The sequence below is a fragment of the Penicillium expansum genome (assembly GCF_000769745.1).
Source record: "Penicillium expansum strain MD-8 chromosome Unknown contig17, whole genome shotgun sequence".
Classification (NCBI taxonomy): domain Eukaryota; kingdom Fungi; phylum Ascomycota; class Eurotiomycetes; order Eurotiales; family Aspergillaceae; genus Penicillium; species Penicillium expansum.
In genome coordinates this window covers 58,657-75,153 of record NW_015971330.1, presented here as the reverse complement: position 1 = coordinate 75,153, position 16,497 = coordinate 58,657, and the positions used below count along the sequence as shown (strand labels likewise).

At 47.7% G+C, this 16,497-nt stretch overlaps 8 protein-coding genes across 8 annotated transcripts; 3 read left to right on the top strand and 5 right to left on the bottom strand.

The window, feature by feature from the left end:
• Positions 1 to 1,322: 1,322 nt before the first annotated feature.
• Positions 1,323 to 1,762, top strand: PEX2_006320 (uncharacterized protein; the record flags this gene model as incomplete). The annotated part of the gene is made up of 3 exons (XM_016737909.1): positions 1,323 to 1,440; positions 1,492 to 1,604; positions 1,664 to 1,762. The coding sequence occupies 3 exons, from the start codon at positions 1,323 to 1,325 to the stop codon at positions 1,760 to 1,762; spliced, it is 330 nt and encodes a 109-aa protein (XP_016597883.1).
• A 417-nt stretch (positions 1,763 to 2,179) lies between these two features.
• On the bottom strand, positions 2,180 to 2,989 carry PEX2_006310 (syntaxin family protein; the record flags this gene model as incomplete). Its single annotated transcript, XM_016737908.1, has 1 exon — positions 2,180 to 2,989. The coding sequence occupies one exon, from the start codon at positions 2,987 to 2,989 to the stop codon at positions 2,180 to 2,182; it is 810 nt and encodes a 269-aa protein (XP_016597882.1).
• A 490-nt stretch (positions 2,990 to 3,479) lies between these two features.
• PEX2_006300 (uncharacterized protein) lies at positions 3,480 to 4,893 on the top strand (the record flags this gene model as incomplete). The annotated part of the gene is made up of 2 exons (XM_016737907.1): positions 3,480 to 4,010; positions 4,066 to 4,893. The coding sequence occupies 2 exons, from the start codon at positions 3,480 to 3,482 to the stop codon at positions 4,891 to 4,893; spliced, it is 1,359 nt and encodes a 452-aa protein (XP_016597881.1).
• A 1,252-nt stretch (positions 4,894 to 6,145) lies between these two features.
• On the bottom strand, positions 6,146 to 7,440 carry PEX2_006290 (fungal specific transcription factor domain-containing protein; the record flags this gene model as incomplete). The annotated part of the gene is made up of 3 exons (XM_016737906.1): positions 6,146 to 6,389; positions 6,451 to 7,178; positions 7,255 to 7,440. 3 exons carry the CDS (start codon positions 7,438 to 7,440, stop codon positions 6,146 to 6,148), a joined length of 1,158 nt encoding a protein of 385 aa, XP_016597880.1.
• A 1,419-nt stretch (positions 7,441 to 8,859) lies between these two features.
• PEX2_006280 (uncharacterized protein) lies at positions 8,860 to 9,405 on the bottom strand (the record flags this gene model as incomplete). Its single annotated transcript, XM_016737905.1, has 2 exons — positions 8,860 to 9,100; positions 9,197 to 9,405. The coding sequence occupies 2 exons, from the start codon at positions 9,403 to 9,405 to the stop codon at positions 8,860 to 8,862; spliced, it is 450 nt and encodes a 149-aa protein (XP_016597879.1).
• An 801-nt stretch (positions 9,406 to 10,206) lies between these two features.
• On the bottom strand, positions 10,207 to 10,917 carry PEX2_006270 (uncharacterized protein; the record flags this gene model as incomplete). The annotated part of the gene is made up of 1 exon (XM_016737904.1): positions 10,207 to 10,917. One exon carries the CDS (start codon positions 10,915 to 10,917, stop codon positions 10,207 to 10,209), a length of 711 nt encoding a protein of 236 aa, XP_016597878.1.
• Positions 10,918 to 12,044: 1,127 nt separating this feature from the next.
• PEX2_006260 (Het-C domain-containing protein) lies at positions 12,045 to 14,591 on the bottom strand (the record flags this gene model as incomplete). Its single annotated transcript, XM_016737903.1, has 3 exons — positions 12,045 to 14,088; positions 14,148 to 14,306; positions 14,365 to 14,591. 3 exons carry the CDS (start codon positions 14,589 to 14,591, stop codon positions 12,045 to 12,047), a joined length of 2,430 nt encoding a protein of 809 aa, XP_016597877.1.
• Positions 14,592 to 15,151: 560 nt separating this feature from the next.
• Positions 15,152 to 16,099, top strand: PEX2_006250 (phytanoyl-CoA dioxygenase family protein; the record flags this gene model as incomplete). The annotated part of the gene is made up of 1 exon (XM_016737902.1): positions 15,152 to 16,099. One exon carries the CDS (start codon positions 15,152 to 15,154, stop codon positions 16,097 to 16,099), a length of 948 nt encoding a protein of 315 aa, XP_016597876.1.
• Between the last annotated feature and the right edge of the window lie 398 nt (positions 16,100 to 16,497).

Below are 16,497 nucleotides of genomic sequence, written 5' to 3'. Positions count from 1 at the left end.
CAATCAATGAATTCAGCTTGGAACCAACCAATCAATCATTTATTCAATCATGTGTTCATTTAATAAATGTTTCTTCGACCTACTGTAGTTGTATTAGTTAGGCGGAACTCTGTGAGTACTGTTTCCCCAATAGAATACGGTACTCGTAATCCATATGCTATCTACCTAGCTATAGTATAACACATAGTACCTCTCGCTGTCATATATAAATATCTAGTCCCTTGAGGACTCGACTGACGGTCAACTATGATGCATATTGGTATGAAATCCGAGGGATATCATGCCTTTTTTAAACCGCAATATATTAAATCGTCTACGAATCGACAGGGAATATTAATGGAGCCCAATTATAAAGCATGCACTGCCATGAAGTGTATTCTTTTCGGTGCGAAACCCATGGCATATTTGATCTCAGATGTATAGAGACAACAGTGGGGTTAAAGGGGAGATAAATACATGTTACAACTAGATAACTAGTACAAGAGAGGGACATCCGTTTTTGCTTTCGCGTTCGCATGTGTAACCCACTCCCTCTAATTCATCGCAATCATGTTTGCTCGTCAATCTTTCCGTTGTGCACAGCCCTTGAGACAGGTTCGTTGAGGTAGGTATAATAGTAATATGATTAGATTGCCTAACAACATGTAAAATTATAGATATATAATAAATTTTCTGCGAGGCAATAGTAATTGATGTTCTACTAAGGAAGTATTTTCTGTATGCATCTATTATATGTGTGGCCTGAAGGACCTTTTCACCCAGGATCCTGTCTCGCACTTAAAGTACTATGTACGTGATAGTAAAATTGGTTTGTCTAGAATCTACCAATTGTATTGATGATGACCATTTTCCAAAATCAAGAAAATCAAGAAAATCAAGTGCAGTACAGAAAGTCCGTAAGTCTCCACCTTTTTATGCGGGGAGATGCTATATCGACGTACAACATTGGATATCAAAAACAACAGTTCTCACAAAGTATACCAAAGCTCCAAAGCTTTCAAAATGTCTCTGATAGAATAGAGTCTTGATTATATCCTTTGAACTATAATACTGGTATAATATATATGCTACGTTCTACGTTCTACGTTCTACGTTCACGAGTGCCATGTTTGTCAAACCGTAGATCCACCAATCCGATGATGTCATATAACATCAGGAGCTGTCACCAGAACCAGATGGAAAAGACCTGCGCTGTTAAATGTCCCGTACGCCCGGAAGAGACTTCCAATTATTTAATCTCAAATACTTTTCTTCCATCCCAATCTATCCTGTCTTGTAAAGTCGTTACTCTACCGTCCTATCTAAACTACATCATAACCATCATGTCATTCCTCACCACCATCCGTGCCTCCTCCCGCCAAGCTATCCGAACCAACTTCGCCGCGCCAGCTTCCACATTCCATTTTTCAGCAGTCCGAAGCTTAAACGAGGATGATAGGAGTCAGTATACCACTACCATCGACTTCTCCTAGCCATATTAACCACAAGAAGGCCGTGAGAACCTCTCCCACCACTACGAATCCCATAAGCAGGAAGGCATCAAGAACACCAAAGAGGGCAAGGCAGAGTGGAAGTCCGAGCTGGCTAGTAACAGCGAAGCGGATGTAAGCACTGACCCCCTGGGATTCATTTCCATCGGAGCTAATATATTTAATTTATTCAGGTCAAAGCGGATCGTGGCGAGTTAGACGGTGATATCTCTTTCCAGGAGATGCAGAAGAAGACGAAACATGTTAAAACCGAGGCGGGTAACAAGCAATAAGTGAAAGCTGTCGGCATTTTGTAACTTTTCAATAACGGCCTTCATTCATTCCGCGTATGTATTTTATTGGGCCAGTCTGTGGGTGAGGCTGTTGGGGAGTATTTTATGGTGATTTATGCGAGTTTTCAACGCATCCCTGAATGACAATTGATACTTCACGCTTTGTCTGAACAGATAATTGATATTAAAGGGGGTTTATGATCAAGGGTAGACTTGTAGATGTAGTATGATCAATGATCTAACTAGGAGTCTAGGAGCGACTCAATTGCCTCTAACGCCTCGAGCCACTGTGAAAAGACAGGAGAATCAATCGTCCTGTGTTGAATAAAGCTGCANCAAAAAAAAAAAAAAAAAAAAAAAAAAGGAAAAAGTGACTGCGATAAAAGAACAGCCTCCAATCATCCACCCGTCGGGGTATCATTTCAAAATCACGATCAAGATGACCAGAATAATGATCAATCCAATGATAGTCATCATGCTCCAGTTCTCGCCTGCCTTTCGACGGATCCGATCTATCCGCCGTCTCGCGCCATCCAGTCGGGTTTGATGACGCTCAACGTCCCCATCCATTCCATCCAGAAGTTGAACGTGGCCATCCAGCTCATCTCCGATCTGAATACTCAGCTGGTGTTGTCTGCCAATCGATTCACCTAGCCGATCCAACTGATCATCCTGATCACGCATGGTTTGAGCGTGGTGGTCATAAATCTGCTGGTTGTCCATGTTTGACTGATCCGGTCGCGGCGATGGCTCATCACGGTATGGGCGGAAGAGGTTGCTGCGGTTGCGCTCATCTTCCTCGTCGATCTCATCTTGCACGGCTGCGGCTGCGGCGGAGCTGTCCATGAAGCGGACGGATTTGGAAGGTGGATGTTGTGGGATTGGCTGCTTGAGATCGGGGGTGGCAGGTTTCGACGCCTGCGTCGTGTTGCTGTCCGATGGCTGGCCGTCTGCGCCGTAGAACTGGGTCGACAGATCTTTGTATTGGGCTTGGAGGGGGGTGAGTTGGTCTTTGAGGGCAGCGGCGCCTGCGCTGTCGTGCGAGTTGGCTAGCCGGGTTTGTTCGGCTTCTAGGGCCTCTATGCTTTCTCGGAGGGACTCGAGGGACCAAGAGATCTCTCCATCTTGGGAATTGGGCTCGAGATCGAGTGAGATTGCCCTTTCGCGCTCCAAAAGGGATAATTTGATGTGATCGGCGAGTAGGAATAGCTGGGAAGGGTTCGTCATGATGAGGTGCGTGAGATCAATATGTCAGGCTGTTGAGATGTATAAATCGCAGGCTTTTGGACGGTCAGTACGGAGAAAGACCTCCGATCAGCCAAGTAAGATAAAGTCAGACTGTTTGAGGTGTTTACGAGGTTGAAGGTGGAGATGGTAAGACGAGGAATCACAAGCGGAGGCAACAGTGCGGATCAACCGCTTTCCGCCTTTTTGCCTCCCCTTGATCCCCCGCAGTCATCCCGCCTTCTCTTCAGGTTGGAAATCTTAATATGTCCATGTCTTGCAAGCATTTGCTTCCGATCGCTCAACTGATTGTTTTCTGAGTGTCATCCTCATAGATCTGGACTATTCGGTCTACCTCGGTATCTAGCGCCAAGCTGCATGAACCCGCGCACTGATTCCGCATTCCAAGAAACCAACAACATAAGGAATAAAAGTCCGTTGGTACCTTGCATATTTTTTTTGGGCCTCGTGATAGGCCCCAAGTCTGCGCATCATGAATCTACAAGACTTTCTGGCTATGGAGGAAAGCCGCGACCGCGACGAGCTAATCGATCTCCGCAGCCTTGATCTCGTCTCCGAGTACGACTCGCACCTGATGTGCCCGATCTGCCACTGTCCCTTCGTTGACCCCGTTCGTCTCCAATGCGACCATGTTTTCTGCGGGAGTTGCCTCAGTTCGGCCATCACCAGCTTCCGCTCGGCCGACTTGGACGAGTTCCCGTGTCCCTCTTGCCGAAATCCCACCCAGAAAGTGTCGGCTAGCGTGCCCCGCCTGCTGATCAACATGTGCGACGAGATCCGGGTGCGATGTCCGTTGATAACGGAGGGCTGTCAGGAAATTATACCCCGAGGTCATGTCCAGTCGCATGTCGAGAAGTACTGTGGGTACCGGCTATTGCCGTGTCCGGATAATTCATGCGATCAGATGACGCGAAGCAAGGACGTTGGAATGGATCGGAAGTGCATTCATAGAGTGCAGCGCTGCTCTTTTTGCGAAGAAGATGTTCTAGAGCATGAATACAAGGTTCGTTGCTCTTTTGAGCTTCTTAGGGTTCTATAGACGCTGACCGGAATGCTAGGAGCATGAGAAAGAGCTTTGTCCCGTTCTCGAGGTCACATGTGTCGACTGCGAAACAGTTGTCACTAGAGGGGCACTGCGGGAGCACATTGAATCATGTCCAGAGGTTGCAATTCCCTGCAAGGCATCCAAGTACGCATGTCCTATTAAGGTCCGACGGGCAGAGATTGCAGCACATGAGCAAAGCTGCCCCATAGTCGCAATGGGCCCGTACTTTGAGATGCAAAATACCCGGCTCAATTCCCTAGAATCAAGTATGCGACATTTACAGCAGCGGAATGAGATATTCGAGGATGGGCTCGCAAACATTCGGTCCACTCTTGTCGAGTCCACACGCTTGGGTGCGAACAGTCATGGTGGTGGACAATCTACCCAACCTGGCCGAGAACAGCAACCCTCCACTCGCGTCGACGTCCACACGGATGATCCTGCAGATATTGCTGCGAGTGTATTTTCTTCCAATGCCACGACCTATCTCCTTTCGCTACACGAATCTCTCCGGGAAGAGGTCAGCCAACTTTCCCATGCTATCACAGACCTAGATGCTCGCGCTAGCATGGCTATCATGAATGAATGCATGCGCATCAAAGAAGACATGGCCCACACGAGTGCGGCAGTCAACAGTGTCCGCATGCAGGTCCAATGGCTCATGAACCCTCGTCTTCACCAGGGGACACGCGGAGGAGCTGTGCGCACTGCAGACAACGAAGGGACGCGGACACAGGTGGCATCGTCAGCAGCTGGGCCGAGCCATGCTGCTGGTCAATCCCTAGGGCCTCTTCGGCCTAGGCGTCCTAGTGACAGTGGACGCGAGGGAACAAAGCTGTGAAAGTGTGTTCAAGTGTGATTTGGGGCGCTGCATTTCACCGTCTGATGCGAAGGGGCTTCAGGCTTTCATGTGTACCTTGTAGCTTATGATATGACTGACGATTGAGTTATTTTGGCGAGGGCCGTGTTGTATATAGTTGATAGAGATAAACGGCTCTAGTTACATTAATAGATGATATACATTTCTTTTTCTGATATATGAGATCAAGAAAAACGGCTAGTCAGGTCCAAATATATATATCATCGGACAGATACCAACGGAAAAAAAACATCCATTAAAATGTTCTAAGGTAACTCTTTAGTGTCAATGAATCGGACGACACCTACCTATCTACACTGCATTCGCCCACGAACTTAGCAAAACTTGAAAAAAAAGGTCGATTGATCCATCTATTTCACCATTAAACAAATCCAGAAAAGAAAAGAGCAAAAAAAGAAATCTCAGGTTTGGTTTTTAGGAATAGCCGAACGCGGGGGTCGAACCCGCAGCCTTAAGATTAAGAGTCTTACGCTCTACCGATTGAGCTAGCCCGGCCGGGCTGTTGAAGAGACGAGCGAACTAATGCATCATAGAGCGAATCATGTTTACAACCGTTCCTCCTTGACATTGACTCCAATGCCGAGGGAGTCAATGTCAAGGTAAGTCGCGGTTCAAGAGTTCAAGACCTTGGAAGCAAGTCTGGTCATTGTAAAAAGCGGGACTCGGAATATTTTCCAGCTTCTTAGCTTCCAGTATCTTAGCCAGTGCTCAGTCGTTTAGTGACTAGGAAGTTGCCTGTCACCTAGGGGCAAAGAGTTGTTGTAGATGAAGGAGATGAGAAAGAGAGGAGAGAGGAGAGAGAAAGGACAATGGCGAAGAGAAGATAAAGGGGAATGGAAATATGCAAGGGAGAGAAGAGGGGAAAGCAGACGTATACTTTAACGATGGGGATTGGTGGAAAAGCCGGTCGGATAAAAAGGAAACATCTGAGGTACAAAGTATACAAAGAAAACCACATTCGTACTTAAGTCAAGGCTACAAGCACTTCATACTGACCGATCTTTGCATTAAATACTGTTACTAATTTCAATAGTGCAATTCAATTAAATTGGTCAAATAACAAGCGGAAGTCAATGCCTCAGCGCCTAGGAGGTCTATATACTCCTACACAGCTCAGAGCTTGAGCCCGAGTCACAGAGTGTACTAGCATTGTTCTATATACAAAAGTACTACCCTCAAGAGAGAAAGTGACTCAAATTATCCGGCAATCCTATCATGTGCCCACAACCTTAGGCCGCGAATGCCGCGCCAGTGAGATCAGCTTCTCGACAAAAGCCTGGGCCAGATAAAACGGCGGGTAAGTCCCCCCGTCATCCGACGATTTGTCGAGGTGAGCCAAGAGTTCAGCAATATCCTCCAAGCTCTTGAGATCCCTTGTGAAAGTAGATGAAGTTGGAACTGTGATGAGATACCAAAAGACTGAGAGAACGGCCGTGAGGAGAAACTGCGCGTGAAGCCTGAGATATGAGAGAAACCCAAATTAGTATATATTCGTATGCCAAGTCTTAATGTCCCTACCAGAATGTATGCTGGTTGACGAATTGGCGGACTCGCCAAATATAGATCAGCGAACACCTCGCAGCTTCAAAACACAGCTCTGCACTAGATGGGAGAGGCGACCAGCTATGTGGAGAAACTATCTTGCAAGAGCCATTCGCTCCGTGGATTTTTCCAAGGCAGTAGTAATATTCCAAATGGATATTCACACCACGGATACTGAGATCATGGAAAAGATAGTCCGGTGCGCTCTCGGTGGCGAACACCTCCGGCCGGCAGTCGGCGGGATACCCAAGCTTCAAGTCGCTCAGTTCTTGGTCTAGTTCCCGGATATGTTGAAGGCGTCTAGCTTCCGGTAGTGCCTGACTGTCCGCTGAATAAAGTAACCGGAAGATCTTGGACTTGAGCAAAGAGAAGCGGAGGTCTGAGGGGAAAAGAAGCTCCTTGGATGACAAGGGCTTCATGTAGAAGTGACGTTCCGAGGTTTCCTGGGCGTATGTCGTAGGTAGATCCAGATCGCAATCGGCGTCGTTTATCAAGGGTGGTTGGGATTTTCGGATAGAGAATTCTTTGTCGATGGCATAGCAATGCCAGAACAACGCTCGGAGATGTTGGCTACGCTGGTCTGTTCTGTGTATCTCATTGGGGGTTTGTATTTTGTTTGCCCCAAGGTTATATATGAGCTGCACTGCGATCCCAAGAAGTAGTTCCCCTACCTGGGGTCTACCAAGAGGGGTGATATACAGCATCTATAGCCACATATAAGCTTCTAAGACACGGGAGACAAGGTATCCACCTCCGAGGCTTGACAGGCAAAGAACTTACTAATATTGTCACCGCTTCCAAAGTCCTTATGTCAGGGGGCTCCAGTATCATTTCAGGAAGAAGTGTTAGCGCTGCTTGCAAATAAGCATCCGGATCAGCGCCGGCGAAAGCTTGCTCATGGCGGTGGATCTGGGTGATCATTGCCGCAAAAGCAACCAGACAAGCCCGATTCGCGGCACGGGTCATGTTCGGAGGCTGGTCTAAGACTTTTGCATTGAGTAGAATCTGCACGGCTTCAACATCGACAATTGGAAATATAGAATAGAGACCATTTCTATCAAAATATTCCAAACACCGTTGGACTAGAGCAGACCCTGGCCATTTGATCCCAATCACTTTCTTTGTCGATTTGAGCTCTTGTGAACTGAAAGATTGGGTGACCTCATGAGCAAAGGCATCCAAATTGAATGTACAACCTGTTTGCCGTTGAACGAGAGAGTAAAAAGCTACCCTTTGCGTCGAAAGAGCACCCCCGAGCCCACAATATGAGATGTGCCATTGGAAAGCCGCCAATGCGGTATCGAAATCACGAGTATCGGGCAAATAAGATAAAGATGCTTGAGAGAGGGGTCTAGGCGACGCCGGAGAAGAGCTTCTGCTCGGAGAAGGAATAGCTAGCCTTTTGTGGCTTTGTTTTGTGGATTCTTTAAGTCCGAGCAGGGTCGCCTCTAATTCCCGAACCCGAGCTTTGGCTTCGGTAAGCTCTCTGTGTACCCCGTAAGCGCATGATAAAGAGGGGCCCAGTGATATGGAGTCTTACTGTCGGGTACTTTTCCGATGCTGTGATACAGGTTGAGAGAAAGTACATGGTAGTCCTGCAATATGACAATTCTCACAGGCTGGTTGTTTTTTATCACAGCGGATCTGTCGGCAAAATCAGATTAGGGGCTGTCACATTGGGCAGGCAGTGTAGATATTACCTTTCGGTGTCGACAAAGATCGCAAGCGCTCCGTCCTTTTGCGCTCCGTGGACCAGTAGCCTCGTCCATAAAGTGATATCGTAATACTCCTTACAGGTGTCGACAAGCCTTATCGGTCATCATGGGGCCGGGCAAATCGCCGCTGAATCATCAAGATTTTTTATTAGGGACGAGCCTATGGAGACGATGCACAGAGGAATCCACTTGCTTGCAGCCACTGAGATCGACGGAATTGAAGGCCAAGACTCTTTTAGGTGTGTAGCGCCGAGATGAGGATAAGATGAGTCAGCGGGAATTTTGGGCCCCGTTGGAAAAGGGACTTGACCTTCAACAATAATGTATGGAGTACGGAGTACAGAGTACAGAGTGAAGTGTTAGTGTTCAAGATTCTTGAGATATGGCTTTTTATTTGTTTGTTTTTCATTTTAGCCCCCGTGTATAGCCCAAATCTCTCAATCCTGTTGCTAGATCTTATATCAGCTACATTAGTGCATTACATGTAGGTAGTGTCTCAGATAGGGAATAAGAACAAATCGACATAAATATATTTGAAAGTAACAAGACAAGAAATGAATACCAATTAGACCAAGTTGAATCCAAAAAAGGGAAGCGAAACAAACATATATACACATTCCGCCCAACCCCAGTGCCATACTTCTCTCCTTCCACACCTATAAACCCCCAATCAAGTAGACGGAGCCACATCGAGACTGAAAACACCATCCCAATTGCACTGTGCCATAGGGTATTCCTGTTTCTCGCATTTCCACAAGTCGCCGTTCACAGTTGACTGCCCACTCTCAGAGCCGTCGGCGCGGGAGACTCCAAAATCGATGTTTTCAATATCATAGATTCCGTTTGGGAGATGAAGCTGGTATGCCTTGTCGGAACAGTCGTAGGTTTTGTTCCCAGCCATTCCAATTGACCTTTTTAGATGTCAGTATCACTTAAGTTTTTTGGCTTTGGGCTTATAATGTATTCTAGACACGGAGAAGAAAACTGGAAGATAGATTGGAACATACCAGTAGCCAAAGCATTTGGTGTCTGTGTTTGTGTTTGGGTCTTTGACAGCAAAGGAGAGGAAACAGGTTGTTGGGGGACTTGTGCTGTAGATGGCTGCGTTGAGGTTTGTGAGCTGCAGTGGCTCTAGAACGGGCACCATGGGGCTGGGTGCAGCAAGGATAGAGGTGGCAGTCGCCAGAACGACAGCGGAAATCGAAATGGTCTTCATGTTGCTGGACTAATGTATGTTGCTTTGTTTCTTTGAGATTGCCGTTGAATTCTTTGCTGCTGTTGAAGGGTATACCGATGGTCCCCTCTTATACTTCTTCCCTGCACATATGCTTAGAAATATACTTGTTGAGAAGTTCAACTGAGACATGAACACGAGAAACAGACACGCACGACCAATATTATGATTGAATGTTGACGTAGAGTTACATTGAAGTTATTGGAACCTAGCTGGCAAACCTATTTGGATCCCCGGATTATCGAATGATAAGCCACTGCCGTTGAACCAACCTAAAGAGGCGATACGATCCACAGAATCAGGCCTTCCACTGACTCTCGATCTATGGTTATTTTAGATATTTGGATACTTTCACCGCTAAACCTACATGCGATTATTGGCTCCCGCTATTTTTGGCGTCAGGCGACCAGACAACACCGCCCTGTATTATTTTTGGATATTATTACAAAACATATATTCTAGATAAAATTTGTGATTAATTGTCTTGCCCTAATTATTTGCTCTTTATACTACAGCTTGTACCCAGATTCAGCCCGTGAGAAATCTACAATGTTCTAAACCGAGGAAACTTCCATATACACTGCTAAAACGAGGTTTAATCTCGCTACCACGCTCGAAGCTATAACTATTCTATATATAGAGAATTGAAAAAAGACCAACTGTATTCATTTTTATAAAGGAGATATATAGCCAAGGAAAGCATTCTAAATAAGTACCGACCTCATCTTCACCTGATAGCAGAGCTGTTAGTACTTTATGGGGTTCATATAAAGTGCAAACCCATCAGGGGTCCCAATCAGGAGGAGCAGGGGAGGTACCTCGGTAAGGAGGAGGTGGAGTGAGATAGCGCTCAGGGAGTCCTGCTAAGCCCGACTCGGGAATGGGCTCATACGGAGGAGGGAGGTTCAAAAGTGGGACGGCATGCGGATCTGGCAACCCCAGGGCGGAGTAGGGGGGCGACTCCGGCGCGACTCCGGTCACATCCGCTTCATAGAGCACTACAACGAAGGCGTCAGTCAGGGACATGCCTCCGTGATACACCTTCCGCAAGAGCTTCAGCAAACCTCCACTGGGCCGAGTACTAGCAGGTGTGGACATGATGGCTTGGGAGTGGCTCACAGGCCCATCGCCGTGAGCGAACACAGCCATCAGCATAGGTGGGGGTCGAATATCTAGTAGGAACCGTTGAACTCCCTGAGTATACTGCACAATCTTCTGGATATGAACCCACTGGGAGCGGTAGTGGATGTTAAACCTGCTTGTCCAATCCTGGTCAAGGCCGGACTCTGTGAGGCCGGCGCATAGGGTCCAGATAAGGTAGTTCTCGTTGATCCACTCGCTAACTACAATCTGTGGCCGGGAAATGCTATGTTCTCGGCCCACATGGCACCGCACAGATGCCTGAGGAGTGATCTGTAGATCTTCAATATCTTCAATTGATACGCCGCAGAGTGCTGCAACCTGTGCCCACCTGTAAAGCTTGTCAGATGACATGGTGATATATGGCTGCAAGACTTACACAATCGATTGTGGCTGGGTATTGGGTTGAATGTGGACGTTCGAAGAACTTTACAACAGAACAATGTCGGTGAATTCCTGTTATTGACGCGAAGAGGGAAGGGCTTATATAGCCCCGGCGAGTCTGGAGCTCAACACTAGACTTGAGGGAGAATGGCTTTATTAGACACGCAAGAAACCAAAAACATTGGAAATATTCTTTATCTTAAGTTATATAAAACAAATGAATGATATTTTCATTGCTAAAGAGCCAGTTTTGCCCTTTGTTCGACGACGCCCAGAATACCCAACAAAGCCCCGTGAGAAATGTAAGAATCTTTTCTAGATGACTATGTACCTACTTATAAACAAAGAAACAGACATGTTGGATGATTGATATGATGCTAGAAGAGCTGAGATCTATGAGGCACCCAATGTAAATGGGTGCCAAAAAGGGAATACCCAAACACTCCAGGGCTGCGACTCATAAGCCTCCTATCACCAACCCTGGATTGTTGATCACTACGAAGAGATTCTAGATTTCTTTTGGTAGTGTTGCGGAATATCATATGTGTTCCCATGAACATGTTGTTTGTTTTTCAAGCCTCTCCTACTATAGATGTTAGTTAAAGGTTCCGAGACTGACGCCCAAGGGCTCTATGTATCTTTCTCTTCCATGCTGGATATTTGGTTGAAATGAGCAACACTACGATGGGGATATTAGGCCATGATGAGACAGCATCCCAGGGAAAGAAACCAAGTAAATATAGCTAGTGATTGGGGATTGGGGAATAATCTAACAAACTAAAACCAAACCACCTCGGTGATGGCCTGGTTCCTAAGACTAGGAGATATCCCGGGAATCTCAAAAGCCCATATACGTCCAAAGAAAACTCAAGTTGACTCAACACTATGAGTTTCACATGGGCTTTTATAAAAGGAAGTGTAACTTCCAAACTCACTGGATCCCCCACCTTTACCGTCTTTCCAAACTCCACTACCGTCTAAACCGACATAAGCAACCATCCGATTTCAGTAAAATACGATCACATTTTCCATCCCATATTCACTTGCTTTCCACATATTCAGCCCAATCATTTAATTTTCGTATCATCATCCAATCTTCAGAAACCCGGATGACCATGTCCATGCCCGTGACTATGTCCATGTTCCTGGCCCTGTCCAAACCCACCATGCGAGCCCGGATGCGAACCATGTGGGGGGCCATTGTGGGCACCGTGCGGCTGCGGGTGGCCGAAGTGATCGTCCTGCTTTCTATAGGACGAAGGATTCTGCGAGCCGCCATAATGCTGTTCATGATGTTGATTATGCTGGTATTCGTGACTCTGTTGAGGTACGTGCTGAGACTGGTGGTAGCCTCCATGCTGTTGTGGAGGAGGGTGCGAAGCCTCGTGCCTACCCTCTGCCCCGTGACTTTGGTATGAGCTGTGCTGGTACTGTTGGGTTCCTTGGTCGTTTACATCGCGTGACAAGCCACCAGGAAGGAAGCTAGAGATTTTGCTTTCGAGTTTGCTTAGGTTAGACAAGCCGGGGATGCTGGAGAGCTTGTCCCAGGGCATGCCAGAGGAGCTGTTGTTTGAGTGTTGCTGGTGGTTTTGGTGCTGATTTTGTTGAGGGAGGAATGAAGAAAATCCACCAGATGAATGTCCGCCATTGTTACTGTGTCCGTGGCTTTGGCTATGGCTGTGACTCGGCTTTTGGCTGTGCGAGGCACCGCCCAATGCCGCGAACCCACCATGACCACCGCTGTGAGTGTGGCTCACTCCACCAGTGTTACGACCGGATCTCACGCCCTCGGAGCTAAGGATGGAGTCAAGGGAAGCACCGCGGTCTGAGCGGGCGTGGGCCCATTTCTCGACGGCCTCGAACATTGCACGATGGGCATCATTGCGCATATTGCGCAGGACTGGGTGGTGGAAGACTTGCAAGCAGTCATTGAGTACCTCGTCCTCGGAAACATCGGTGTGTTGCCAAGCGTACAGAACGCGAGGCGCGACGTACTCCACGATTGCAGAGGCGACCTGTCCGGCGGGCTCATTCAGAACGTTGGCAAAGTGGTCTTTGGAGAGCAACGAGTGAGTGGGATCTGTGCAGTGAGGATCGGTCCATGGTTCGTACTGGTGCTTGCCAGAGGCATCAATGACCCCTGCTGATCCCGATTGCATGGACTTGGAAGCAGCTTTGATCAAAGGTCGAATGAAAGGCGCTAGGAGCGACATAATGACAACCGTCAAAGTTTCGGAGATCTTCTCGACGAGTGACTCCAAGCCTGGGATCTTTTCAATAATCGAGTTCAAGCTCCGCATCACCTTATCTCGGAAGGCTAGGATGGGATAGATCTTGGCTACTGTCTCCTGGGGGTTGAGATCAGGCATGCCGTTGAGCCCAGAACTAGGCTTTGAATCACTGCTTGAAGACTGGGTTGGCCCAGCACGGGATCGCTCGTGGCTATTGTAAGAAGACTGCGCATAGCCGGTATCAGCACTACGGCTCCGATTGGCCATTTCTTGTGCCGCTGACGACCTCCTGAGACCCTCAGCCTCATTGACAAGCTCCTTGGTACCAGGGATCTTGCCCAAGAGCCCAGTCAGGGCATTAAGTGAGTTGTTCGATTGCGCATTCGTTTCGGCATCACCGAGTGCAATATCCATCTCGTTGACTTCGGATTGAGTGAAATGATCATTTGCCTCTCCCATAACGGAATGGAAGAAATCAACCATACCAAAGGTTCCCGTCACAAGCGGAAAAACGCGATGCCCTTGAAGGTTGATCTGGGTGGCAGTACCCGTGTGCGGGAATACGTTCTTCAAACCCATCTCGCGCAATGCCAGCTCAACATAGTTGGTGTGTGCGGCGAAGTCCTCCAGCGTGTGTAGTCCCTGGCCTAGACACCGGAGTGCTTCGCACAGGTCCTCCTCGTTACCCTTCTTTTGTCCGCCATTGGTGTAGGTCCGTCCATAGTGAATACTGCGGCTAAGACTGAACTTGATGAAGGCGGAGCTGGTGGCCCAGTCGCCTCGCTCATTGGCGATATAGTTCTTCATACCGGTGTTCGGGTCGATTTCGAGCTCGACAGCACGAACGGGTGGGCGCAACCGCTTGTCATATTGGCGTGCATCTTCGTTATCGGCATAGTCTTTAGGGTTACTATGGGGGGGAAGACAATCAGTACAACTTATCAAGAATAGACCTCAAGCTGGACTTACTCGATATGTTCCTCAGGACGGTAAACACCCAATCGATCCGAAGTCACCTCAAATTCACCCGTAGCATAGCCGAAGCTCAGGAACGATAGGACCCACACCAAAACACGGATTGTATCGGCCTGCAGATTTTTAAGAGTTCCAACATCCATTGCCTGCGAGCTATAGAAGCAGTCAGAATATATGGATCTTTTGATCTTTTGATTCCTTGATAACTCACTAATCACGCAACCAGTTACCAAAATACACACGCTTGACCATGGTAGAGGTCCATTTGTGTCCAGAGATGAAAGCCAGCGTCTTGAGGACATCTTCGATATCACCATGGCGCCAGTTCTTGCCCTCGACGGCGGAGATAGAGGCGATATTTCCAGCTCCAAAGGCGTGTACTTGTGGGAGTATCAGGAGCAGTACTAGCAGGGCGGAGCCCGCGTGGAGGAGGGGCATGGTGGGGGTGATATTTGCGTGGTATTTTCCTCTCAATGTGAGGGGTTAATATGGAGTACCTCAAAAGAGTAGAAGCCAAACAAGCAAGCAAAAAGGGTTCCAAAGGGAAAAAAAGTCAAGTGCGATCCCAAACTGTGGCAGAGGACTCAGCCCTCGAGCTCTTGGCTATTCTTGGCATTCGGAGATCCCCATGACGTGCATGTTTTGAAACAAGAGATTACATTAAACGAGGTTGTTATGTTTGATTTTAGATAATTAATTATTGCAAATCAAATATTATAGTAAAGATATGCAGATGGATAAAATCATACTAGTTAAGTATGTATGTATACAGACCTAGGTAGCATGTAGTATGAGTACCAAAGAAAGGTCACATCTGGAGATCCATGGTAGTATCGTTCCAAATAAATGCGACACCGTTGCGTCGTATTGTTGTTTTCTGCATTTTAGCCTATTTTAACCCCGCAGATATATATTTCAACTTTAATCTCCGGATACTTCCTAGATCTCCAGATACTCATGATCGGATTGTTTTAATCTCTCACCTTTTCTCTACCAAAATGTCCACCCCAAACCTAGACGCCCTCAAACGTGATGGCTTTGTAGTAGTTCGCAACCTCTTGACCCCAACTGAGGTATCGCACTACCGCGAAATCGCCACAAAAGCAACAACCCTTACTCGCAACGGAAGCTGGCCACACTTCCGTACCGTCCCGAAACAATTTCCACCCTGGCCGACAACCGTACCACCCGCCTCGGAGGGCGGAATCTGGGGCGTGCAGCACCTAATGCACCCCGAAATGCCAGGACGGGAGAGTTTCGCGCGATGCTACTTCTCTCCCACGATTCTCGCCGTAGCGGAGGAGCTAATGGGCGTTGAAAATGCCGCCAGCAGCGAGACTGAGCCGCTCGTCATGGAACTGTTCAATCTGCTCGTGGCGCCGGAAACCAAAGACTTCGAGCTCCGCTGGCACCGTGATGATATCTCCGAGCACGCGACTGCCGAGGAAGAACTTGCACAGCTTGCAGCTAAAGCGCCTGGCGGCCGACAGTCGCATTGCCAGTATAACTTGGCGCTGTGTCCTGATGCATCGCTGATTGTTGTGCCGGGGACGCATGCGCGTGCACGCACTCAGGTCGAGCGTGAGGCCGATCCTTATGCGGCTGAGTTGCCGGATCAGTTAGTTGTTCAGTTGCAGCCTGGAGATGCGGTGTTTTATAATAGTAATATCTTGCATCGTGGAGTGTATCGGGGGAAGAGTGAGGGTGGGGTTGAGACGAGGCTGACTTTGCATGGAAGTCTTGGGTTGAAGGCTTCTGGGGATGGGGGTGATGATGTTGAGGAAAAGAAGAAGGTTAGGGCTACTGCGGTGCTACAGCATGGGGTTGGGGCTTGGGTTAATCGTGAGGATGCTGCTTTTGGGATTGGGGAGAGGGCTGAGAGGATGAGGGCTAATCTTGTTGAGATGGGAACTGGGGAGGGGGTTGGGTTTTCTTTGCAGGGGTAGATTTCTCAAATTTCCTTTGGGAAACTATGAATATTGTTGTTTTCTGTTCTACCGCTGCGTCTGGTTAACTTATGTATAGAGCAGAATGTACAAATGATGAAGCTTTACACGTGCGGGCTTTCTATCCCACCTCGATCAAGGGCTCTAGATGAAGGCTCGATGTCTGTTTCTTCCTTTTTATTGCTCAAGTCTACTCGTATTGCTAATAGGTCGGACGTTTCTCCTTGCTCTTTAAATCTTTGGCAGTGATGCTCTCATCAGGCAGGATCACACCTGCACCTATATACAAAAGTAGACCCACATTCAGTCACGTGTCAATAGCTTCGGATGTTAGGTTCCACGCTAATCCGTATTTAGTCTAGTTCAAATGTCCCTTGGCCAGACGGACTCCACTCGGC